Genomic DNA, 25,699 nt, shown 5'->3' with positions numbered 1-25,699 from the left:
AGACCATGGAGGGCCCAGTGTGGCTCTTTTATGACAATCACTCTTGCAGGAACTCAGCACAGCATATATTCTGCCCCTCTGAGGGCAGAACCCCAAATGACCTAATCGCTTCCTGTGAGGCTCCACCCCTTAAAGGTTACACCCCCTCTCGGTGCCTTAACATCAGGACTCCAGTCTCCAGCAATGAACCCTTGAGTTCACACCATATCCAAACCATTCCAGGTACCATCTGCAAGCTGTGCAGCTGCAGCAGGCAGCTGGCCCTAAAGTCCAGCAGCACCTGGTAAGCAGATGCTCCTTTTCTTCCCAGCAAGCCCCCCCAGGCTGAGGTTCACATCAAGATGATTCTCCAAGTAAGGGGATAATCTGGTCCAAAACAACCAATCTCTAGCTGTGACCAGTAGGCTTAATTCCCTGAGAAGCTGTCACAAAACAGCCACCCTGAGGGACCCTCCAGTTGCTACTGTGATGTGCACACATTTAGGGGGGGTGCGGGACTGACCTTGTGCTCTTCAGGCAGCCCCAGGAGCCTCTTCGTCATTTCCTCACATCTCCATCCAGACGTAAAATTAGCCATGTAACGTCTGCCTCTCATTTTGTCTTAAATAATTTCTGCTTAGTGATTTCAGGGATATTCTCAATTTTACCTGTCTGATCCTGACATGTGAAAATTTCAGAGCAGCTCTATCCACCGTGAAATCAACCTTTATTTGCACCTATGAAACTTCCATTTCAGAAAAAAAAGGGCAGAGGGCAGAGAATAATCTACTCTCAGAATAGAGAAAAGCAGGACCCCCACGTCACACACCAGACATCAGCCATGGATAATGGTGAAATTATGACTAGCCTTAAGGCATTTTATATTATATGTGAAACACAAGTAATTTTTTTGAGAAGGGACTCCTTACATTGCCCAGGCTGGTCTTAAAATCCTAGCCTCAAGCAATTCTTTTGCCTCAGCCTGCTGAGTAGCTGGGACTACAGGTACCACGCCCCCTCCTGGCCTCCCTAAGTGATTTTAACCAGTTTCCTGGCCTTTAGAAAGACAGGCTGGTTAGTAATTCAACGATGTGTGTACGTTTCAGAAAAGGAAAGGTACATTCCATTTCTCTTCATTCTCAACATTCGATTGAATAATGTCTTGAGTTATGTATATTGCTATGATAGTGATTTGGGGGAATTAAAAACAACTTAAAAATCTTTAAAAATAACTAGAATCCAGGAGGCACTAGATGTGTGAAGTTTAAAAATTTTTGTTCTTCAATACATCTAGAGGTGGCAAACGGGATCAGCAGCCAGAAGGATCAGTGTGCTAGTCTCCTATCATGCCTGCAACGGAATATTGTCTAAAAAGATGGCACTTGCAATATGGCAAATGTTGCTCATTGTATTTGAGACAGAACAAGTTGTGACATTTGCAACTGATTTTAGAGCGATCACTGTTTGAATGCTGGCTACTATACCTATTTTAACCTACCAGGTATGATGTAATGGACTAAGTCTAATAAATTTTAATAGACTTGAACAGGTATACAGTTCTTAGATATAGAAGTTATGGTATTCTATGGAATTAATTAAATCAGATAGTATATACTCGTTCTTAGATAAAATACATGAGCACCCTTGATATGTATTCCGAGAGAGAATAGAGATAAATAGCCACTGCAATGGTTTATAATTTGCCATACTTGTTTAAATGTTTTGATGAGTTGAGTCCAATTGAAACTGAGTAAAAATAGCTAAGTGGGACCACAAAGTCCAATGGGGAAAGAGTCTTCAAACTTGGGAGTTCTCATGGTTCGGTTTTATTTCCCATCTCTGTGTAGTGCCATTCGACACCAGCTTCACCCTACGACTGGCTTTAGTGATGACTGTGTGCTATCAGTAGCAATAGAAGTCAAATGCTTCCTCTTCCATATGAAGGGACACTGCATTCCTCATCACTCCAATGTAGAATCCAGTGTGTGTGCATGACCAGATCAGCTTATGTCCTATGTCCTTCACTGATGTTTGTGTTCAAGGAAATGATGGCTTATGTCAATGGTCTCTTCCAATGACAAGGCTGATCTGGAGCTAGGAATGAATTTGTTTTCCCACAAGGCCATAAATTATTTGGAAGATGAGTAGATACCAGCGGGAAAATTGGGGGAAAGGAAGAATGAATACTGATGTTCACTACATAAACACTTGATCTTAAAGACCATGGTAGTATATACTGGAAATCACTATTACACTAATAAGAAAATAATTCTGAGATTATAACGGAATAACAACAACAACAGCAAAATTTCAAGGCCAGTATGTTTCTTTTTTATTATTATCTTTGTGTCTGACTTAAGATTGTTGAATGGTTTCATTTTCATTTTATAAGCATTACATTAATTCCCATGCAAAAATCCAAGACCACATATGCCTGATTTCAATGGCCATAATCTCACAGCTCTGACCCTGACATTCAAGAATAAAACCAATATATTGGTTGACTTCCCCATTAGCAGATATCATGGGCGTCCTTTGGGAGATCGGCAGGCCCCTTGACCCCTTGATCACCACATTTGCCTCGAGTCCATACCAAAACATGGAGCCAATGCCTTGCAGTACCTAAACCTGGTAATTTTCATCCATGAAGACAGGATGGTTTTATTCCAATGGTGCCACCCACAGAAATTTCCTGGTTCTTGCTCTGAAGTAAACCCTGCATTTGAGCAGCCATGGTATCTTTTATTTGGGGATAATAATTTTTTCCTGCCAGTTATCCTCAAAAGCTCAGGAGAAGTAAAGAGCCTTTATTAAAAAGCTTATCTCGGGCCAGAGATTTAGCTCAGTGGTTCCGGCACCTGCCTCACAAGCGCAAGGTCCCGAGTTCGATCCCCAGTACCAAAAAAAAATTTATCTCTAGAACCCCAAAAGAAATAAATACAAAGACACCTACTTTATCAAGTATATATCTTTCTCAGCTTTAGATAGAGTCCATAGACAGATATAAAGCTTTAAAAACTTCTCTCAGTGAGATCGACACCAGGAATATCAAAGAGGGCAAAACAGGACCCCACAATTAAAGGAGAACTAAACAAATGCAAAAAAGTATTCTACTGACTGAGAGAAACGGGTTAACTGAAAAGACGAGAGTGTTTCAAGAGTGAAGGTTAATTTATACCGAAACACACATCACAATTCTGACAATGGCAAAGATTTCATTAGTGCAAATAACAATTATAATGGTATGTTCTTTAATAGGATTTAAATAAGGCTTCAAATAATTATATACTCTAAAACTAACATTTGGAAACCTTAACTCTGTTCGGGAAGCTACCAAACACACCCTCCAAACCCTCCAATATTTGCTGATTCAAGCACAATTACATTCAATGAAGCTGCTCCAAAACACAATTTGTAGCATTACTTTCAAAGTTTACATTGTTTGGTGGAAAAAGTGGGAAGCTATTCTGGACCATGGTCAGAAAGAAAGAAATTCAACCAACATGCCAGGTAGTTCCCAGGTACTTATAATTAGCAAATATCCATAGTTATGAAAAGTCATTAGAAAAATAAAGACAGAAGCAAAACAAAAATATAATAGAACCTTAAGTATCAGAAAGAGATTTGTTTCCTAAGATCCATTAACAAATTTGCACAGAGTATGAAAGAAAAAAAGCAAGAAGATTCATGGGCATTTCCATCTAGGGCTCAAGTTCTCCTTTAAACAAACAACGCAAAAACAGAACAAACAAAATTACATGATGAGAACTAAAAAACATAAACAGCAAAACCAGAGGCAGAATATGAAATAGTAATATACTGTTTCAGGGCCTGCACTATCCTTTAGAACCAGAAAATTTAAAATTTGTTCTTAACAAATCCAATCGAAGCTGGATATGTAAAAAACGGAAAGACAGAATCACCAACCACACTATATAGGAGAGTTTTAGAACCGGGAAGGGGACAAATAAAATCAGCAAAACACTCAGAAAAATTTATCATCAATTCTGAAATGGGGCCTGGTGACGTCATCGGGATTAATGAAGACCGAGATGGACTTCCCCGGATTCTCAGTCACCAGCTGCTGCAGTTTTTTGGCCAAGCGGTCATCAGGCTGGTTGGGGTCCCCTCCATCGGACTGTGGGGAGGGGATGCTGGTGGTGCTCCCTCGCCGCTGCAGCTCCAGGGTCAGTCGGTTGGCCGCCTTGACGTGCTCGATGGCCGTGCGCAAGTGCTCTGCAGGGTCTGAGCGCACAGAGGACAGCTTCCGGGCGTGGAGCACGACCGTCTCCTCCGACAGGTGCTCCAGCATGTTGCACTGAGGGATGAAGTAATTGGGGCACATCTTGTTGACCAGGCAGTGCTGCAGGTCATCAATGAGGCCCAGCAAAAAGTGGGCTGCATAGTCTTCTTGAGCCAAGTAGTTAGCAGGAAGTCTGTCACAGGCCCAGAGCATCATGCTCCGCAGGTGATAGGGACTAATCGCCTTGGGCCGGGACAGCAGTTTAATGATGATGGCTTTGCAGGCCTGGTAGGCCTGCATGAGACTGCCGGAGATGCACTTCTTCAGCTGCACCTCGCTCCGGGCAAAGGACAGCCGCCACTCATTGTCCTTCTTACCCTTGTAGGAGCAAGCGGGGACCAGGTAAAACCCACTGATGACCTCCTCCTCCGTAATCTTCCCGTCCCAAAAGTGGTTCTCCATAAGCCAGCTCTGGGCCACTGCGGGCCAGCCTTTGAAAGACACCACGGGGACGATATCGTACAACATGCGACTGCTCCCCACCCCCAGGATGATGGAGATAATGGTCCCGTTCTTCTCCACCTTTTCCACCTTTGGCATCCCTCGCTGGGGCTTCTTCTGGACCTCTGAGAGGACGATGCTGATGGAGTCGTAGAACCAGTCAGCCACTTTGGTGGGGGAGAAGAAGTAGTTGGTGGCACCATTGATATGGTCGACAATGGTGCAGCAGTCTTTCCACTTGCTGATTGTCCCCTCATCGAAGAGCCTCAGGCTCAGCCAGGAGTGGCACAAGGCTGAGTGGCGCATGTCGAGAGTCACAGGCTGATTACGGTCATGCAGCTTCAGGGCTGGCACCAGAAGGGTAAAGTCCATGTCATAGTCCGTGCCCCGGGCATAGACATTCAACTCGTCTAAGTCAAGATCCACCACACCTTCCCGGACTCCTCCAGAGAGCAACAGGTACTCATTAGCCACCGGAAGTTTTTGGTCCAGTTTTTGCACCATTCCTAGAAGAAAAAAAAAGAAAAGAGTACACACTATTATAGGAAGCGGAGATGCAAGAGTCTTACACATTAACACAGAACACTCTGACCTCCCCAAGAACCGAGTTCACTACGGTATAAAGCCAACCTCAGGCTGCTGCACTGCTAAGGATATTTTGTTCTTTTTTGCAAGCACTAGAACAAGTGGAAGGGTCATGACAGATTTTTCTTACAGAGCGAAAAGGAATGTCCTTTTTGATTACAAACCAGGGTGCCTCTTCCTCTGGTCATTGCCTCGATTAACAATATTGCCTTGGTCACCCCTGCTGAAAACTTCTTAAGCTTCGACTTTTCCTTGCTCTTCTCTCAAATCTTATCTAAACGCCCTCTGCTAGGCTTCTTGCTGCTTCTCTATGCTCTGTCTCCACTGCCACTGTATGGACTCAGGCCCTTTCTTCCTCCTGCAAAAGCAGTCAGGCTCCCCAGGGTCTTCCCCACTTAAACTCTTCCCTATGTCAGCAGCTCTCCATAGCGGCTGCAGACATTTTTGAGGGGCAGTGAAGTTCCTTCTAAACTCTTCATCATAACACTAACACATTCTTCGACCTTTCGGATGTGTTAACACTGGCTCCCATGGCAAGAAACACTGGAGGATAAAACTCTCGCATAAGGCAGTGGTGACAAGTAGTGGATTCTTCACTTCGGACATCCACTAGCAATGAAAAAAACATCCAGATTCACTTAAGAAAATCCCTGATGGAGAAGAAAAATGATTCCTTGTATTAAACCTCAAGCTATGAGCTACCTTTATAGCAGCGTTGTTAGTGTGCGATAGGAAGTATTCCTAAAGCAGGGCTTTCATAGTGAAATATGGAAAATGATTTCAGGAAAAGCACTCATATATCTGAGTTGTGGCCTGAACTTGCTGCTATGTTCATGGGTCTTATTGCTACTTTAAAGAACAACTCGAGAGCTATGGTTATTCAGGATTGGGTATTTGGCATTCATTCTGTTTTAAAATGAACAAAATGGGCTTGGCCTCAAGGAAACAACTGATAATATTTATCGCCAATGAGATGATAAAGACTTTCAACAGAGGGCCAGGGATTTAGCTCAGTGGTTCCACCACCTGCCTTGCAAGTGCAAGGACCCGAGTTCGATCCCTGGTACCAAAAAAAAAGAAGACTTTCAACAGAAAATTAAATTTGAGAAATGCATACCCTGAACAATGAGTTTGACATCATCCTTCCCAATTCTATACACCTCTGACGAGCCTGGTGGTGATCTTAACAAACGTAACTCTTTGGTGAGACTGAGTCCTCTGAAGCATGAAGCATGGCCCAAATGGATATTAAGTATGTATAGGGCCTGCATGCAGTAGGCACACAAGTGAAGCTGGGAGTAAATGATGAAGAAATCAATGGATGAAATTAATATAAGTACCTAAGAGTGGGCTTAAATGACTGTCCCACAAGAAAACATACAAATGTACATTCCCTAACTCCTTTTTATTGTGTGATTACTTATGCTTCTTTATCTTTTTTTGTTTTGTTTTGTTTTTTTGGTACTGGGGATCGAACTTGGATACTTGCACTTGTGAGGCAGGCGGCGGAACCAATGAGCTAAATCCCCAGCCCAATGCTTCTTTATCTTATAAATTACTAGCACTACTGTTTGTGATTTACTTAACAGCTTTCCCCCAAAGATCTCAAAGAACTAACACAAACTAATGTTCCATCATCCACTGCAATTATGTTCCATCAACAGAGTTTGTTGTGCAGAGAACAAATCTCAAAACAAATAAATCAACCATTGCTATGGCTGGAATATGGTTCATTGCTCTAAAACTCATGCTGGAGTTGAATCTTCATTGTGAGGTATTAAGTGGGTAGAAAACAACTGCAAGTGTTTAGAAGTGGGGCCTTTGGAAGGCAATTAGGATTAGATCAGGTCTGCAGGGCAGAACCCTCATAACTGAATACAGATGACTTTTTAAGAAGAGAGAAAGGGACCAAAGGAGATTCACACGTGTGCCTCCTGTCTGTCACCATGCAATGCTGTGCTCCTCCCTGGCACTCTGCTGGCAAGAAGGCCACCATCATATGCACCCCTCCATCTTAGACCTCCAGAACTGTACAACGAAATAAACCTCTTCTTTTTTATTACTTAGTCTGTGGTACTGTGTTATGAGCAACAGAAAATGGATTAAAATAACCATGTACGCGCATTAAGCCATCATCATTGTTATAGGGTGAATGTTTGTGTCCCTCCAAAATTTATATGTAGAAATCCTAACTTCCAATATTACGGTGGTAGGATGCTGGGCGTTTGGTAGGGAATTGGGTCATTAGGGTGGAGCCCTTTGGAGTGACCTTACTGTCCTTATAAAAGAGGCCCCAGGGAGCTTCCTCACCCCTTCTGCCTTGTGAGGACACAGTGAGAAGACTACCAAGTGGCTTACAAACCAGGAAGCAGCCCCTCACTGGATACCAAATCTGTTGGTGCTTTGATCTTGGGCTTCCTAGCTTCCAAAACAAAGATTCCTGTTGTTTATAAGCTGTCTAGTCTATGGTACTTATAACAGCTTGAAGGAATTGTGATTCAAAATTTAACACACATTAATAAAAATGTGTTCTTTTTCATTCTTTAAAATCCTCTTTTCCAACCTGCATTAACCATGAACAAGCACTTTATTTAGTATTTCCTTTCATACAGATAGGAATATGGTAGGCTATCACTTTCTTTTTAAAGCCAACAATGAGTTGTTCAGTATGGTCGCGTTAACAATTCACGAGAAAGAGAATCCTGAGAACCTGGTTGCTTGGGCCGAAGCACTTGCCGGGTTATAGTGATGCTTTTGATTCCCTGTCAGTAAAAGATTCATTCCAACTTTGGGGACTGCTGCCCCTTGAGGACTGGGCTCAGCTTCGAGGAGCTGTCTTAACCAAGGTCATGACGTATGGCTGGGGTGGGAGTCGGGGGTGCCCATCCAGCAGGTGACCAGGCTGGCAGTGTCCTAGCCCAGGGTCCTGGAAAGTGCCATTCCAACCCAGGGTCCCTACCAGGGTCACCAGAGGCTGATGCTGGGCTTATAGTGCAACTCAACTTTCACTTACTACTGCTTCCTTCTCTTTCTATAGATGCGGACACCAGGGATTCTCCTTTGTAAATATCCTAACTCCATCTCATTTCCTACAGAACCCAACCTAAGACACTACACATTACCCAAGCACAAACCACCTTCACTATGAACCAAGCATGGAAAATTTAGTTTCCATTTGAAAATGTTTTTTAAAGGCCAAACTTAGCAAGCAGGATGGAAAGTTATTGAAAACATCAGGACAAAGATCCATTTTTAGATGGCCGCCTCATCTTTGCATTGTAAGAAGTACTGCCACCCCAACTCCTAGCTGTAGCTATAAAGGGATGCAGTTGACTTCTCAGTTTCAAGAAAGCCGTCAAAATAACTTTATTTCGTGGACTCATATATAGTTACATTCAAAAAAGGGATATATTAATTTACACCTCATTGTTTAAAAATTCTTTCCTTCTAGCCATGAATGTAAACAGAAAATAATGAAATGTTATGTTGTGCTTAGTAAAGATCTGAAATAATTAAAGTGCTGTTATTGCTATCTGGGTGCTAGATTGTCTCCTCTAAAGTATAAATAACTCAGAATTATTTCTGTCCTTTTGTCCTAGACAGGAACACACCAGCCAGGACCCATCTATACAACCAGAGGAACGTGGACATTAATATCCTGTAGGTAGTTTGTCTACAGTCTTGCTGAACTTTGCCTTGGATTGTCCCAATTTTGTTAGAGTAGTCCTAGGTCAGAAACAGTTTGAACTCCCTTCTGCCCTCTGGTGGATTAGAGAAGCTTTAACCTATTTTTACTTGTTAGTACACACTCCGGAACATTTATGCCAATGCTAAAATATTCTCTTTCCTCCCAACTGCTTCTTATGCACCTTGTTAAAACGTTAACTCTTCTTTCCAAAGAGCCAAAATAAAGTATTTGGCTAAATTCTAGTATTCAAGAGTTAGGGTAATTTTGGATGCTTCCTATTCCCTTTAAAGCACAGAAAGAACTTCAGCAGCAGAGAGAACATAGCAGGGGCTCCTGTACCAAGCTCCCAGAAGTTATAAACAAGCCCCTTAGGCCACATTATTCCAGAAGCGAATCCCTTATGACATCCACATTTCTATTGGGCCTTCCTGAGCAAGACCAGTCTTCTGCAGCTTTATTAATGATTTGATAAAATGAACTGGATCATATAAAATGTCCTCCTTAAAAATTTTCCTGGGCTGTTTCAGTGAAAAGGAGCTGACATGAGCTATCATGGTACATGGGCTGTCATGTGTCTAACGCAGTCAAGGGCTGGGAGAGAAAAGACAGAGGAGGAGGGGATTTTGACTGTATACTTGGGGTGTAGAGATAAGTTTCAATGAGTCCCATATGTGACCTGATTCAAGGTTTGGGGGTAATTATGGGAGGGTAAGATCAAGTGACTCTGACCCTTATGTTATCCAAAGCCAGCAGTGTGAACAAACAGAAAACGTACACACATGCACACACACACACACACACACACACACACACCACTGAATTTGAAAACAGCAAAGAAAAGGAGGAGTGGAGAAGCAGGAGAAGCAGCTCCTTCCCCTGGTTACATCTCTTCTTTTTAAGGAAGCATTATGTTTGCTCTTTAAAAATCTCTGCAGCAAAACTACTTGCCTACAATTCCCCACTCCCTGCTTTCGATTTATTTCATAGTTTCTACTTGACAATCTTTGATATAGTGGGGTCTCAAGTTTGAGGAACGTGTTCCATGTCATCCCCTTAGTTCATGCTGACTCTTTTTAAAACATCAAGTGGAAAAACAGAACTCTGTCCCTGACTCCCTTATGCTTTAGTTTATAACATTTTATCATAATCCACTGAATTCAAATTACTAATCTCCATCACTCAACACATAATCAGAGCACAGGACTTAAACCTCGTACTTTATCTTCTGTCACTGTCAGGGCCCTGTTTTAATAAATATGAGGTGAAACTAGCATATTTGCATAGGTTCCTTCAAAAAGAAAAACCAAACCCAAACACTTCTGTCAAAGGGACAAAGAACTAGAAAAAAAGGTAAAGTATTTGTCTTGTAATTTCAGGTGTAAAATTAGGTAAATATTACCTCTATATATCTTTATGTACAGAGAAAGGATTTCTATGTATGCCTCAGCAATATTCATTACATCTTATAAAACAGTTATCTTTTGTGGCCTCAATTTGTATGGCACACGCTAATGACAAACGGTGCCTTATTAAAGCAGTGATTCTTACTGGCAAGACAGGTGCAGTTGCGACAATGTTGACAAAGTCCTCCTGGTTCCGATGCATCCCCTAGGGCAACAGTGTCCTTGGTTGATGACATAAATATAAAATTCTCCTATAAAAATATGATTGACACTTCAAAGGAGGAAATACTTTTGTATTTGTCCAGCCCACTTGTCATTCTGAGAAATATCCCTAGCTGTATGCACGGCCACCTTTTTCTAGGAAAGTCACTGATGTCTAATAACCCCAATTTGAGGAAGGTTTTAGCCTTTTCCCCATTTATGCCCACACATAATCTATCTGAAGACTCTCACTATACAGGTGAAAAAATTAGGCGCAGAGTGGAGAAATAACTCTCAAGGACACACAGCCTTTGTGATAGATGAGCACAGCTGTCTCATTCCCACGTTGGCTGCAGAGGTCAGAATGGCACACGCTTGCTGTGCCCGCTCTGAGCCATGGCCTGACTTGGCCGAACGCAGGGTGGCTGGGGAGTGGAGCAGCAGAGGTCTCGGGGCAACGTGTCAGCTTTGTGCTTTCACTGAAGGTCAAAGCGCTGGTGTGACCTTGAACAAGGAACAGATTCTGTCTGACCACACGCACGTACCATAGGATGAATGAACCTGATGTGCCTTGAAAATGCCACTGATATCCCCAAATAGATGATGGGCCACAGGACACTGGAAGCAGAGGGCACCTCCAGAACTTCTCAGCTCTGCCAGTCTCCTGTGTGACCGCTAACATTCACAAATATACTAGTACGTTCTGAAAGTCCAAGAGGCTACTTTATTCTGTGTGGCTTCTGGGTAAACTGAATGTCATTTCATTTAACCCTCCAGAAAATGGATTAATTCATGAATGCTAATAGTAGCTAATGTCCTACTGAGCAGAATATACATGGTAACAGGGCTGCTTCAAAAGATGCCTCCTCAAAGAAGTCTTCCTGGTCCTTCCCCATTTTGACACCAATACCTGTGCAAGAACAGTGCACCCAGAGCAAGAGAGGCTTGGATTTGGGACCCAGGTTTGTTATGTACTATCTAAATGAGCTGGTAGAGTTCTTACCCCCACACACAAGGTCCCGGATTTGAACCCATCACCACAAAACAAAAGCAAACACAACAAAATAATCCTATTTAAATGAGCTTGACAGTTTATTTCACCTCTCCAAGCTTCCAATTCCTTATCTACTTATACCAATAAAGTTTAAACAAATAAATTTTTAAAATCATTTTTATGCAATTGGTAGGAAATCTCTACACAGATGGCGAATATTTAGTTCATTTTTTCCATACGTTCTTCCCTTTTACCTCCACCCATAAGCCTGGAATAGCAAACTATACTCATGTGCAGAGCTGTTTTGAAGATTTACTTAAACCAGATGAGCTATATAAAGCCTCTACAGCATGCAAGGCACACAAAACAGGTTGGATGAAGGAGACTCGTGGAGCCACCTCTCCCTTGGGTACCAACGCTGCTGCCTGTCAGTGATGGTCTCTCAAGCCATCCTGCGCTCAGCAAGGAGAGGGCAGGTGATGCTCCCAGCCCTTCCCTGTCCTCTTATGCAGGTGCTCTGGGGGACGGGCAGCTGGTGGAGCCCTTCGAAGAGTCTTAGCCCGAAGGCCTGGGTTAGCACTCTGGACACCTGCAGTGGCAGAGGGCTGTGTTCATGGCTTGTCTCCTCTCCTAAATGGGATAACAGCACAAAGCACTGAGCAGTCATCGCTAGCTGAGCGAGTGAAGACACTGCCATGAATACCATAGAGGAAGTCCCTGTGGTGAAGGTTTTACCACCATACGGCTAGAACAGACCTCGGGACTCGAGGACAACCACTTGGTGAATGCTCTGTTTGCTTCAGTCAACCTGATACCCTGAGATCCTAGAATTTTCTGCTTGATATCATATGAAATATTGTCAGGTTATGTGTAGAAAACCATTCACTAATGATCCAAAAGCCAAGCAGAAAAAAGGCCTTTCTAATCCTTCTCAAAAATTAAAACTGAACCGCTAAACATGGGCGAGCTTTGTCAAAGTCTGCTAAGCTACCTCGAAAAGAATGAACACGACCTGGAATCAGTCGGAGTCACCCACGACCAACACGATTAAGCAGTCTAGGCCTCTGGCTCCTCAAATGGAACCTGGAAATAACGACCACTAAGTTGCCAGGTGGTCTGGGCATAAAACAGGAAAATGCACACTTCACACGGCCTGCAGTGTAGCTGGTGAGTTATTCTCTTTTCTGTTTTTATTTCTTATTAATAATGTCAATACGGGCCAGTGGTGCTGGGTGGGAGTCTGCTGTGTGCGGAGCCACTACTGGCAGTCGGGGGACGGTGGCAGCGGCAGAGCAGAGCGCACACCCAGAGCGCACACCACCCCTTAATGGCAGTTACAGCGGAGGCACCCTCGCTGCCACAGCCCTTGCGCTGGTGCCTCCACCCTCTCTCCCTCAGCTCTTCCTCCCTTTGCACGCACCATGGCTGATCAGCTGACTGAAGAACAGATTGCTGAATTCAAGGAAGCTTTCTCCCTATTTGATAAAGTTGGTGCCATCACCATCACAACGAAAGAACTAGGAACTGTCATGAGGTCACTGGGTCAAAACCCAACAGAAGCGGAACTGCAGGATATGATCGATGAAGTGGATGCTGATGGTAATGGCACCACTGATTTCCCAGAATTTACTATGATGGCTAGAAAAATGAAAGATACAGAGAGCGAAGAAGAAACCTGTGAGGCATTCCGAGTCTTTGACAAGGACGGAAACGGTTACATCAGTGCAGCAGAGCTACATCACGTCATGACAAACTTAGGAGAAAAACAATGATCAGAGAAGCAGATGCTGATGGAGACGGACAAATCAGGTATGCAGAATCGTACAGATGATGACTGCAAAATGATGACCCACTTTCAACTAATGTTTCCCCCTCTAGAAGAATCAAATTGAATCTTTTACTTGCCTCTTGCAAAAAAGAAAGGAAAAAAGTTCATTTATTCATTCTGTTTCTATACAGCAAAACTAAATGTCAAAAGTACCTTCTGTCCACACACACAAAATGTGCATGTATTGGTTGGTGGTCCTGTCCCCTAAAGATCAAGGTACACATCAGTTTTACAATGTAAATACTTGTACTACCTAAACGATAAGGAAACACTTAATGGACTCCTTAAAGTTCCATTTGCTAATGATTAATACACTGGGCTGGCCAGTTTTTCATGCATGCAGCTTGACGATTGAGCACAGTCAAGCATTTGAATTAAAATTGAAAAATGAAAAATGAATTCAAAACCTACTCAGATGGGTTCGAGTTCAATCTGTTAGCATAAATTGTCACGGCTGGTTTACTGAAAACAAACACATTTAAATGGTTTACCTCAGGATGATGTACAGAGAATGGGTGAAGGATAAACTGCTGAGAGATAGCCCAGTAGCAGGACGGTCCTCTTGTACTTGCCTGTGCTCCGACCCATGGCGACAGTGACACCATGGTGACATGCCCGATATGTTGGCTTAGCGATGTCTGCGTTGTACTTAGTGAAATGAATGTCAGACTGTCACACTCACACAAATTTTTAATAAGAAATCTTTTTCAAGGGAGCATCTTTGGACTCTGTTTTTAAAACCTTCTGAACCATGACTTGGAGCCGGCAGAGTAGGCTGTGGCTGTAGACTTCAGCACAACCATCAAGAGAAATTACAATTTACGTCCATTCGAAGTTGTAACTGCTAATTTTTTTTTTGTCATTTCCAATAAAAAGACCATTAACTGGGCCGGGGATTTGGCTCAGTGGTTCCACCTCCTGCCTTGCAAGCACAAGGACCCGACTTCGATCCCTGGTACCAAAAAAAAAAAAAACAAAAAAAAAACACCATTAACTTAAAAAAAAATAATGTCAGTATAGTGTCAAATGGCCACGTAAGGCAAAGATGCATCCATGATGGCCACACTGACCTTCTCCTGACCCTGAGAAGGACCAGTCAACTTGTGAAGATGAGCAGAATTCCCTTTCTCTCTGCCACCCCGCTGAAGTTCCCATTCCTTTCTCTCTGATTTCCATTCCTTTCTCATTTGCTGATATAGATGCAAAATGCTGAATTATTCTGCAACTGCAAAGTGAGAATTAGGAAAGGAAGGGTTAAGTCCAGAAAACTGCAACAAAAATGGAGATAGAGTTCAAGAAAGTACTGAGGATCCATTCTCAGCAGCTAAATCCCCTGGTCGGCAAGGGCATACAGCATTTCCATTCACAGGTCACTCTCAAAACTACTGCCCAGTCCCACCCAACCACAGGGAAGAAAGTACAGCTCTACTCCACACAGAGGAGGTGGGGAGCCAGGAATATCTGATGAGCAGCAGGAACAGCTCCCACACAAATCAAATAATCACACACTAATGAACACATAATTACAAGCTGAGCTAATAACAGTGAAGGCAATGAATAAAGGCCCTAACCAAAACACAAGAGGAAGAAGAGGAAGGGGGAAAATGGCTTAGCCTGAAAAACAGAAGATTCAAGAAGGTCCTGGGATTCCTTGGAATATTTGATGAGTTGTCCCAATAAAAAAACTTCACCTATATGATTGCAACATGCAGAGTGCAGAGCTGAACATTCAGTCTAATGTTCCAAAGGGAAGACCTGCCCGTCAGGCACAAGTTTCTAACAATGCTGCCTGTGAACGCACTATGTTCCTTTTAGTGGGATGAAAACTAAAAATACAAACATGTGATGCTCTCTGAGTGCAGATGTCTTCCAAGGTGGCAGTCTATCACAAGAGCCGAAACTAAAGATAGAGGACTACAATGTCACTTCCAACAGCCACCTATGTCCATCCACTGCGAGCTCTCATAGTGGTGGCAACAAGACAGAAAGTGCTAAGTTGAAATGCTACATACTTCTCTCTTTCTGGACTATGTGGTGTCAAATCTCATTGGCAGCATCCTCCATCAACTTAGTTGATTTTAAAGAGACCACAGTAGTAGCAATGATGTATGAGGTATAATAAAAAAAAAAATCACAGTGAAGGTTTAAATGTTTTAAATTATCACAGTGAAAGTCACATTACAACGAAACCCCCTAAAAATCCTCCTCCTCGCTTCCAACACACTTATCCCACTGTCCTCGCTACTTTCTGAAGCAGTTCTGGAAGTCTCCTTTCCTGAATGTCTTTATTTGCGGTGTCCTGGCTGCCTTGATATCTTGAATGGATTCAAAATGTTGACCTTTCATGGTCATTTTGACTTTGAGAAAGAGCCAGAAGTCACACAGCGCCAGATCCAGTGAATAAGGTAGACGAGGACACACCAGGGTTTTATGAGCCTGCCTTTCCATCGAATGGCACTTGGCAGCAGTGTTCACCATATTTTCGATTAGACCCTCTAAAGACATCATGAAATAGGACTTCCAGAACCGCTTCAGAGAGTGGTAAGGATGGGATAAGTGTGATAAGGAGAGTAACAGCAATCTGTCTTTTACTGTAATCTTTTTTAAATTTAAGCATTTACCACCTATTTTCATCACAGCTCATATATAACAGCAAAAGAAGGGTTGGATTTATAGAATTTGTTCTAGAAGTGCATACCCCTCATGTCAAGGACTCCCTGACAAAAGCGCACCAATTTATTGGCACTATCACTCTTTTAGGTGTAGAAATGGGACATCTGCTTTCAACAGACAATATAGTGCCCATTTCACAGACGAGGAAATCAAGAAAAACAAGCATAAAGTAAGTTGTTTCTGGTCAAAACAGCTGAGCTGAAGTCCAAATGCAAGCCGATTCCTACTCTTCACTACCCCTGCTGTTTTCTAGCATTAAATGGGCTCTCCTAGGAGACTAAACTATATCTTCTGGTCTTTGAAACTGCAACACAACACAACAGAAAACAGTGAGTAAAAGCTTATTTCTCTATCCAAAAGTGGAGCACATTTTTTTTTGGAGTAAAATTATTTCTAAAGAAAATAAAAATGATTTCCACTGTCTCGGGGCGGAACAAAGAATATGAGAAAAAAACGGGTCGTGGATCAGAGAAAGAGAGGACTAGAAATAATTTTTTTTTAAGTATCTAGTGCCATGTCACATGGTGCGAGGGAAACTGTGGGACTATGTGTGTACTGCATATTTAGCTCCTGGACAGTTCTCAAATATCATTCTGTCAGTACTTGGATCACAATAGCATCCTTGGGGTTCCTTCAGACCCCAAAGACAAATTCTGAAAATGTTCTCTCACATTCAGGTACATAATCTAATTTGTTTACGCTATCCCAACTGCAGAACCTAAGTTTAAGGTCTTAGCCACTAAGTTTCCACCACTAGGCTGAGGGGCAGGCAAAGGGCAGCCAAGAGTAGATAGAACACCAGCCACAAAGCCCACCTGAGCTGGGACATAAGAAAGTCTTTTCCTTTGTGCACACAATGGCCTTCACATCATCACATTTCTTTCTGTATACACCTCAGCTCAGGGACAGTAAGACATGGAGAAAGAAAGGTGAAGAATTCTGCACCTTCTCTTGAAAACAAATGAAATCAAGGAACAACTGGTATCCAAGAACCTGAGGCAGAGATTCCATGCTGCTTGTAACTCAGGCAAATGTCACTGTTTGCTAAAATGGAGCTCTATCATTTCCACCACACCATACACACTCGGTTTTGTTCCATTACCTCAAAACCAATCCCGATTTAAATAAAGGAGGCTCCTTTAAAGAATTTTTAAACTACCACTGGCTAGTCAAAGATCTTTACCTTAACATTAACTTAGTTGTGAAATTTTTAAATCATACACACTAGCAGAAATAACGATTCACCAGATAACCATTACCCAATTTCAGTAATTACATTTGCCGTACTAGTGCCATTTACCTCATTTTTCTGCTAGATTTTTAAGTAGATCCCAGATATGATGAACTTTCATCCACGAACTAAACACTTCAAGATATTTCTCGAACTGTTACAGCTTTCCAACACTGTAACCCCTACCCTCATATCTAGACAATACGAATAACATTTCCTCATTCTTACAGACTTCCCCTGATTTTATCTTTGTCCTAATATGCATGGAGACTGACTCTGTGTGCATGTTTGCGTTCACACACATATGTGCGTGTGTCAAGACACTGCTGAGGCCTGGCCCCGGGTCCCCTCCTGCCTGATTCGTCTGTGGGGCGGCTGTGGTGGGCAGCTTCCTGTAAGGTGACGTCCCTCTTCCCACTGCCAGAGACTGCTCCAGATTCTCTCAGGAAGCGTGGGGGAGTTAATGCAGAACTGCCACCCTGGGGACACCCCACCACTGCAGAGCAGGGGGAAGAACTGCTGGACAGACATTCCAGCTGCCAGACTCTGGGCGATTCTACGATGGTTTCTACACAACTTCCTACAGGGTCCCCCAAGATAACCCTGCTCAGCAGCCTAACAGACAGAACCTTGCTGGCTTTTCTGCCTGCTCTGTTCCCCACTCCTGGTCCTGGGCATCACTGCCCAAGTCTGCATGTATGTCTGCATGCATGTGTGTGTGCGTGTCTATACATGCGGCACAGAGGGGATAGGTAGATTACTGCTAATGATTTCTGCTGAAATTACACCATCCCAGGTGTACAGTTGACCGCGAGTGCAGAAGTACAGGCTGAAGATCATAAGTTCCTCATTCGTTCCCATCATTAGTTACAGACCTACTCTGTGTCTTGTGAAATGAGACCTAAGAACCTTTCCCAGAGAGGTCCCCAGTCCTCCCAGATTGGCAAGCTTTCCAGTCGCCTCTTGCTGTTGATATTCTGGTTCTCACTGCCCAAAGGACACACACAAACCCTTCTGGTTCTGGAGAACTTCAGATAGGTGAAAATGCACACATTGCTCAGACATGGGCCCTTCTTCCTGAAGTGATGAAGAAGAGAACAATGAGGAGCAAGGTTTGGGGGTGGGGTGGAAAAGTGGGCTGCCTCGATTCTCAGCTGGCTTTGGGACCTGCCTTGTTCTCACATCAAGCTAAATTCAAAGACCAAAACAACCTTTCTCTGCCAGCCTCTGCTCAGGATTTGTCTGTCTCTGTTCCTCTAAAATCCGTAGAAAGAATTCCAAATGACATCTATCCACATTGTATTTTTGCTTTTGTTTTATAAACAAGGTCTCACTCCATAGTCCAGGCTGGCCTTGAACTCACTATGGAGCCTGAGCTGGCCTCAAACTCATGACCTTCCTGCCTCAGCCTGCCAAGTACTGGGATTACAGTTTTGCACTGCCGTGCCTGGCTCCATACTTTCTTTAGTATATTACTTACACCAATTATGGATTATTTGTCTGCTGGTGTCCCTCTATCTGATGGCCTGTGTCTTCCCTAACACAACAGAAGTTCAACAAATGTAAGCTGAATGAATACATAGAGACAGTCTGGGATAAGCTCTTCTTTACGAAGGATGAAATTTTCAGGTCATACATTTGGAATGAAGTGTCAATCTGATATTGTTATTTTGAGACCTGATGAGAAATTCCAGAGCCTCTATATCTGCAATTAAAAAATTCTCACATCGCACAGTCAGAAGAGGTAGAAGGGAGAAGCCAAGATCCTATGAGTGAGCTGACTGCAAATGCAAGCAGACACTTCATCTTATTCACAGAGAAAAATTTAGCTCTAGGACATTCTCCAAGCCATTAATTTTCAACCAACGTTTGCAAAGGGAAGAAAAGGTGCTGAACAATTACAGTATGACCTGAGCTCACATTCCAAAATCTGATCTTAAAAAAGGGTCATAGCTGTGCGTCTCGCTTTGATGCACGAGTAGAGAACCTGTACATGTCCTTGTTCCTATGTAATTTCTAGAAGCTGCCAGCAGATGGCACCGACACTCCACTCATTTACTAAGAGTCTCGCTCCAGAGTCGTCAAATCTCAGAATGAAGCTCTAAAGGATACATACAGAAGTAAAGAAAAGGCTAAGACCTAATAACATGCGTAAAACTCGTCTCCCTGGACCTATCTGCCTCTAGACACCACCTGATGATTCCTAACTTTGCCTCTTGGTCTCCTAAAGAAAATCCTGATAATTCAGCAGTCTCAGGGCTTCATCTAGGTTAGCGGGGGGAGAGAGACACTGTCCCGGCTGGTGACGTGGTAGACCAGTTACTGCCAGGGCAAGTCGAAGCCCTCATTGTAAGGTACAGAGCTCCAGCTCACATTGGGTGAAATCAAGATTTTTAAAAGAAAAGAAGAAAAAAGGTGCAGGTGCCAGGCTTTACGGAGATCCTGGGAAGACAGGAAATGGTCCTCCATGCTACAAGGTTAAGGCACTATGCATTCTTTAACACTGTTTCACTCTGACTACAAATAAATAAATGTATTAAAAGACATTAGAATCCCAGATGACTCATTCAAAGGGAATTAATTTTTTAACCTGGCTTCCATCAATAAATAAAACAAGGACTGTCCTGTGTTGTACGATGCTTGGCAGTTCCTAGAGGAGAGCCACCATCTTCCCATTTGCTCTAATAATAGTTATGTGAAAGGCACTGTTGTTCTGGCTGCACAGGTGTGGAAACTGAGGCTCTGGACAGGTAAGCAACTAGCCAAGAAAAGTGCACAAAATATTCACCCAGCACTTTGGGCTCAGCTCAGTTAAAAACTTTTTTTTTTTTGGTACCAGGGATTGAACTCAGGTCCTTGCGCCTGCCAGGCAGGCAGTGGAACCACTGAGCTAAATTCCCAACCCAATTAAAAAACTATTCTAACCACACACAATCCTCATGAAAGAAGGAAGGATGCATCATGTGTTGGTTTTCTTTTTTTTTACCACGTTGTCAATTTATTTGTTGCACGGTGGGCAGAAAGGGAGAGGGGCCTCACATATAAAGCTTGTTCTGGAGGGGGATCCACACCCAGCAAACCTGGAGGTTTCAGTTATGCCTAGACCGACTGGGATACTGATCCGATGCCAAAACACCCTAACTACCCAGTTAATTAGCACACGTCCTTCCTGCAAAGTAACTTACTCTTAAATGACAATAATTAAATATTTAACAGCTATTAATTTTCCATATAATTTATTAATAATGGTGGCCTTTAGCTATATTGTCTTGATTTGACCTTCTTTTAAATGTCATTTCAAATACTAATATTTCCCATCTAGTTTCCAAACAACAAATCAGTATCATATTAAAAATCTGGTATTCAAAAACAATAATGGCTCAGTTAATGTCTTAGAAGTTTCCCCACTGTGTAAAGCTGGAGTGTCCCACAGAAGAGTTCAGATTAGTACATCTACACCCAGACCTACAATTAAAAGAGGAGCTTTTGTTTTCTAAGGAAAATAGTCATGGGAAGAAAGTGCCTGCAGCCCGACAGACTAATAAAGAACAGAATATACCTCTGAGACACAACTGTTTACCTGATAATCACTTTCAGTATCTCGGTATTGGTAAAGATACACTTCATTATTTGAGCTTGAAAATGTTCACATCAAAAGAAGTCAGATATGAAAATACAACCAGCAAAGGCCCTCTGTGGAGGCTGAAACATGCCATTTAAAAGCACAAATAGAGCTTTTGATAAAGTGTATCCTGTTCTAAATCCACGTTTGCTCAATAAATGAGGAGAAAAGTCCAAGTCGAAGCCAAAGGCACAATCATGTAATGCGGATGTGGAAAAGTTGTATTTTGAGAGGTGGCTTCTCTCCTGCTTTCCTCCAACCACCTAAAGGTGGAGCAAGCATCAATGGATGAAAAGTGGCACTCAATATTCTAGGCGGAAAACAAAGACTAAAATGGTGGCTCTACAAGAATGTGTTTGTATGAGTGTGTTGTCACTTCATAGTGCTGGAAGAAGTCGTTTAAACCAGCTGTGAACTCTGTTAACTCTTAAACTCCAGAGAATGAAGTCAAGTAGCTTATGTGTTCCTACACAATAAGTAAATATAGGAGTCCAATTATTGGAGCCAGAGTTGATTTCCAAGGTTATTAATTCCAACTTCCATGGTACAGAGCAGCATGTGAGGCCCCAAAGACCAAGGAGCTGGGAACAGAATTGCAAAGTCTCTGATTCTCAACCCACAGCACTTTCCACTCCACAGGGGGATCTGAAACCACAGGGTCCGTTAAACATACAGTGCTCTGTGTCCTGCCCCAGAAAGACTGAAGCATAAAGGAATGTGTATGCTTTAAATTATCAATTAAAATGGGCACTTCTGCTCCTCCTTCCTTAGTCTCAAGTAGAAAGCTTAACTGCATGGAATCAAGAAGGAGTTTATTGTTCCAGCAACCCTAAAATCATAAAGAGCTGAAAGTAACTATTCCGCACATCAGGAGGGACACAGCTTAGGTGGGGTTTTGGAACCAAGAGTAACTGACATTCAGAGGAGAGAGGGACACCATCCTCACAGCTGGGGAATCCACTCACATCTTTAACCTCCCAGGTATTCATTTTGCTTTGGAGGAAAAAGACATGTTTCTGCTAGATGTCTGCCGATCTCTCTCCCAGCCCTTATGGCCCTTCACACAGCACACAGGGAGTGGACTGGGAATCAGCTGATAAACCTGCAGGGGTGAGTACAATTACAGCTCAGCCTTTGAAATCAGAGATCACACCATGGGAAAGGTCTGGGGGATACCACTTTGCAAAGCTCTCTACTGTCCCACAGCTGAATTTCGACACCAGAGATTAAATGCAGACACTTATATTCATACTGTGTCCCCTCCAAAAATCAGGCATATTTGATGTTACAGTTATGCAAGAAAATGACGAAAGGATAAGCTTTCTCTTAAAATATGGTGCCCACTTGAGAAAGGTCACCAAAGAAGACAAATCCAAGTACAGTGTGATTCTGAGATACAGAAATTTGATTTTTAAGGCAAAACTATATGAAGTTTTCAATCATTCCACTAGAGGGCAGGCTGGCCCAGTTTTTCTTCGCAGTTGGACAGGCTTCAATCCAGGAAGTAGAGGAAGGTGAAAAGCCAGAAGGTTGGATTTAAAGTCTTAAAATTCATACCTGACTTGACTGATACACTTTCAAAATGAGTCAGACTCTGAAAAACACCCACCTGCTGTTTAAAGCGGTCCCATGGTCATGGCAGGTGTCACACAGCCAGTGACAAAAGCCCATCGCGCTGGGATGAGAGGGACACAGGAAGGGGAGATACCGTGTGAGACGACAGAGGATGATGTGATGAAAACACTCCGCATCGAGGACGCAGGCAAGCCTGACGTGCACCCTAGCTTCGCGATTCATCAGATGCCACGAGGCCCAACATTCCCCGGGGCGGACACGACCCTAGAGGGTAGGAGCTGTTCATCTTTCTGCCAAGACTTCCCAGTGCAGTGCTCTCCGGGTGGCAACTTAGAATGTGGGCTGACGGAATGCAGTCTCCTGCCAGCTCTGCCAGCTGTGTAAGAACAGAAAACACTTCTAATGAAAAGTTACTACAAACCACCTGGTAGGCAGGAGGAAGGGCGGGAGGAAGAAAAGGAGAGACAAGTGGGCTGATTTTTACAGTTAGCTTTAGCTGAACACCACCTTGTCTGCTCTCTGATGAATCTGACGGAGGTGCAGAATGCACTGAAATCCTGGATCCTGCAAGGATTTGGTGTTCTCACCACCCTGATTCTACTAAAACGCAGCAGCTTTTCGGGGCTTCGCTCCAGAGTGAGTCCATAGGTCTAGAGGTGGCCCGAGAATATGCATTTCTAAACAAGGTCCTCCGATCCAGGACCACACTTTGAGAAACACTAGTTTAGGGCAACCCCAGAATTCACCATCCCACTGTGGGACAAAAACAGAAGCAGAATACGAAGAAGCCGAGGCCGTCTCCGGATCCTGCATCCGGGCACCGGGTGAGGCAGGGTCAGCTTCGTTTCCCGTCCACAGTGCCCTTTGCTCTTCCCGTAAAGTGGGCCAAAGTCTGTGTGATGAGGGGGCCACAGGAGGACCAAAGCGGGAAACGTAAGACTCGGAAGAACGAGAAAATGCCCCGAAAACACAGAAGGCCACGACTTCACCGACTGTCTAGAGACGGGGGAGTAACAGTCCTCGCTCGGTTCTTGTTCTGGCCACTGTCCTACCCGAGACACAACGCTGGGCCTTTGTGAACCACAGCTTGTACCTCGAAAGCAAAGGCCTCTATCTTTTGCAGACCAACACGCCACGCCCCTGGGACCTGCCTGTGCGGCAGACCGGACAGGAGTCTGGGGCCGGCCTAAAGAACCCCACGTCCCAGAGGCTCTCGTTCGGCCGGCTTCTGTGGAACACCCAACACTTCCAGGCTTTGCCCACACATCAGGGGAGACCCCCGCAGAACCCAGGTGGACCCCAGCCCCCGCTGGCCTTCCTATGAGCTTCTCAAACATTCTAAAACCACGCTTCATTTTGGCCACTGTTGCTGGAAACAGGGAACCTGTCACCGTCAGACGAGTGCCAGCTGACTCTGGACCACCACACACTCAGCGGATGAATCCTTGATATTCTGACTCTCAGATGTCTGTTGTAATGTCATCCTTGCACATATCCCTGTCACTGTGGCTGGGGCTCACATCTCTCTGAGGACAATGGCAACACCTAATTGGATTCTACGTCCATTCAGTATCACCCAGCAACAGCTGCCAGCAGAGCTTGTAGGCAGGCTCCCCCATCCCATCGCTGGCTCGCACAAAACCCCCTGACCATGCCCTGCTCTGCAGTCAAGGCCTCCCACACTCCAGGCCCAACTCTGCTCCAATCCTTGGGTCACCTCCGAGTTAATCCCCTAAATTGACCTGGTCCCCAAAGCTGTCCAGGGCTCTCCAGCCCCCAGTTTTACTCCTCAGAAGCATCTGCCTCCAAATCCTCCACATCATACATTCATACTATTTCCTTTCTTGCTGCACAGCATTTGGATTAACCTGAGGTCTTGGGAGAGGTGTGGTGTCGTCGGCTCGTGTTAAAGCTGTGAGCTCACCTCGCATCTCACACACGAGACACCTGCTTCCCCCTATTCTTTGGGCTTTAGGCCATTCAGGTCCATAAGCACCCTGTCCTGTTACAGAATGGGTCACTGTAACCTGAACCAGCCTGTAGAGGAATGGTCAACAGGGTGAACGTCACCACAGTTGAAGTGGTGTTGGTTTCATAGGCGATTTGTTCACAATGTTAATATTAAGTAATACCCGGGAATCACAGCTAAATAAAACACACCCAAAAACAGCAGAATGCAGCAACCCACAGGGAGGATGTTCATGTTCTTCTTGGATCACGCTGGCATATGGTCTGTCACACAGATGCTTTTTTTTTTTTTACTGTTTTCTATGATTTTAGAGCATTTTTACCTTTGTCACTAAATCTCAACAACTTCATCCTTCTCCAGTGACTTTTTCCCTCAAGCCACCTTCAACCCTCCTATTAGAATAATACTTCTTCATCCTTAGTCTTGCTGATTACTTTTGTTTGTGTTCTGGTTGCAAAACCAAGTAGGTTTTGAGTAACCTATTCACAACTGTAGTTTTCCCCACAAGACGTGTGGGCTTTGGAATGCAAGTTTGTAGAACGTGAGGAGTTTAGGAAATGTGCACACTGCATCCTTACATGGATCCCTACACTGGCATTCAACAAGAGAGAGGAGGCAGGCTGCTGTCCTCAAATGAAGGATGACAGGTCCAGAAATCCAATTCCCCTGTAGGTCAATGGTTCAGGCCAGCTGGGGGCAGGAATTGAGCTCTTCAGCCAGAACCTAGGGCTGCTGCCCATGGAAATGCCCTTGGGGAAGACAGAGCACACACTGGCATTTAAGGGAGTGAATCCTCCTGGAGAGCGGAGTGCATCTGGAGAGCGTTGGTAGCAGAGGTTTCTGGGATTCTAAACAGGGAGAAGACATCAGAGGGGAGAAAGGCAAAGAAAGGAGGAGGGAGAAAAAAAAAAAGACAGGTGGGAATCAGTGATTATAGGGTATCTGCCATGGCCCAGCATACTGGATATTATCTCACAATATTTAAATGCAAAAATTTTCCCATTTGATAGTTTAGCCTCAATGTACAAGAAAAGAAAGCCAGGCCACAATGGTTAGAGATTTGCCAGAGGTGACTACCACGGGGTGGCCTGAACCTGGACTCTAGCTGTTGGTTGCAAGGGCACTGCCCAAACCGGGCCTCAGGCCAGGCCTCCCACGGAGGGGAGGGAGGCTGAAGGAAAGAGTCTGTGAGCACTCCGGGCTCTGA

At 43.8% G+C, this 25,699-nt stretch overlaps 1 protein-coding gene and 1 pseudogene across 6 annotated transcripts in view; one reads left to right on the top strand and one right to left on the bottom strand.

Annotated features, from left to right (window-relative positions):
- Window positions 1-2,287: 2,287 nt before the first annotated feature.
- Mb21d2 (Mab-21 domain containing 2) overlaps window positions 2,288-25,699 on the bottom strand; it is a 113,402-nt gene continuing 89,990 nt past the window's right edge. For 4 of the 6 annotated variants that reach the window (XM_004834769.4, XM_021255614.2, XM_087186702.1 and 1 more), the window contains one exon: window positions 2,288-5,229. In XM_004834769.4, the coding sequence (XP_004834826.1) occupies window positions 3,965-5,229 (1,265 nt within the window). In that variant the 3' untranslated portion in view covers window positions 2,288-3,964. Of the gene's footprint in view, window positions 5,230-10,544; window positions 10,651-22,557; window positions 22,900-25,699 lie in introns of all 6 variants that reach the window. The other 2 variants (XM_021255604.2, XM_087186701.1) reach the window with 2 other exon arrangements.
- Window positions 12,980-13,439, top strand: LOC101701395 (calmodulin pseudogene; annotated as a pseudogene).

This window comes from Heterocephalus glaber, unplaced genomic scaffold, assembly GCF_053883595.1.
Source record: "Heterocephalus glaber isolate CG9 unplaced genomic scaffold, H.glaber_assembly_v1.0 deba00001504, whole genome shotgun sequence".
NCBI classification, from domain to species: domain Eukaryota; kingdom Metazoa; phylum Chordata; class Mammalia; order Rodentia; family Bathyergidae; genus Heterocephalus; species Heterocephalus glaber.
The sequence above is the reverse complement of the archived record's forward strand: the minus strand, read 5'-3'. Positions and strand labels throughout refer to the sequence as shown.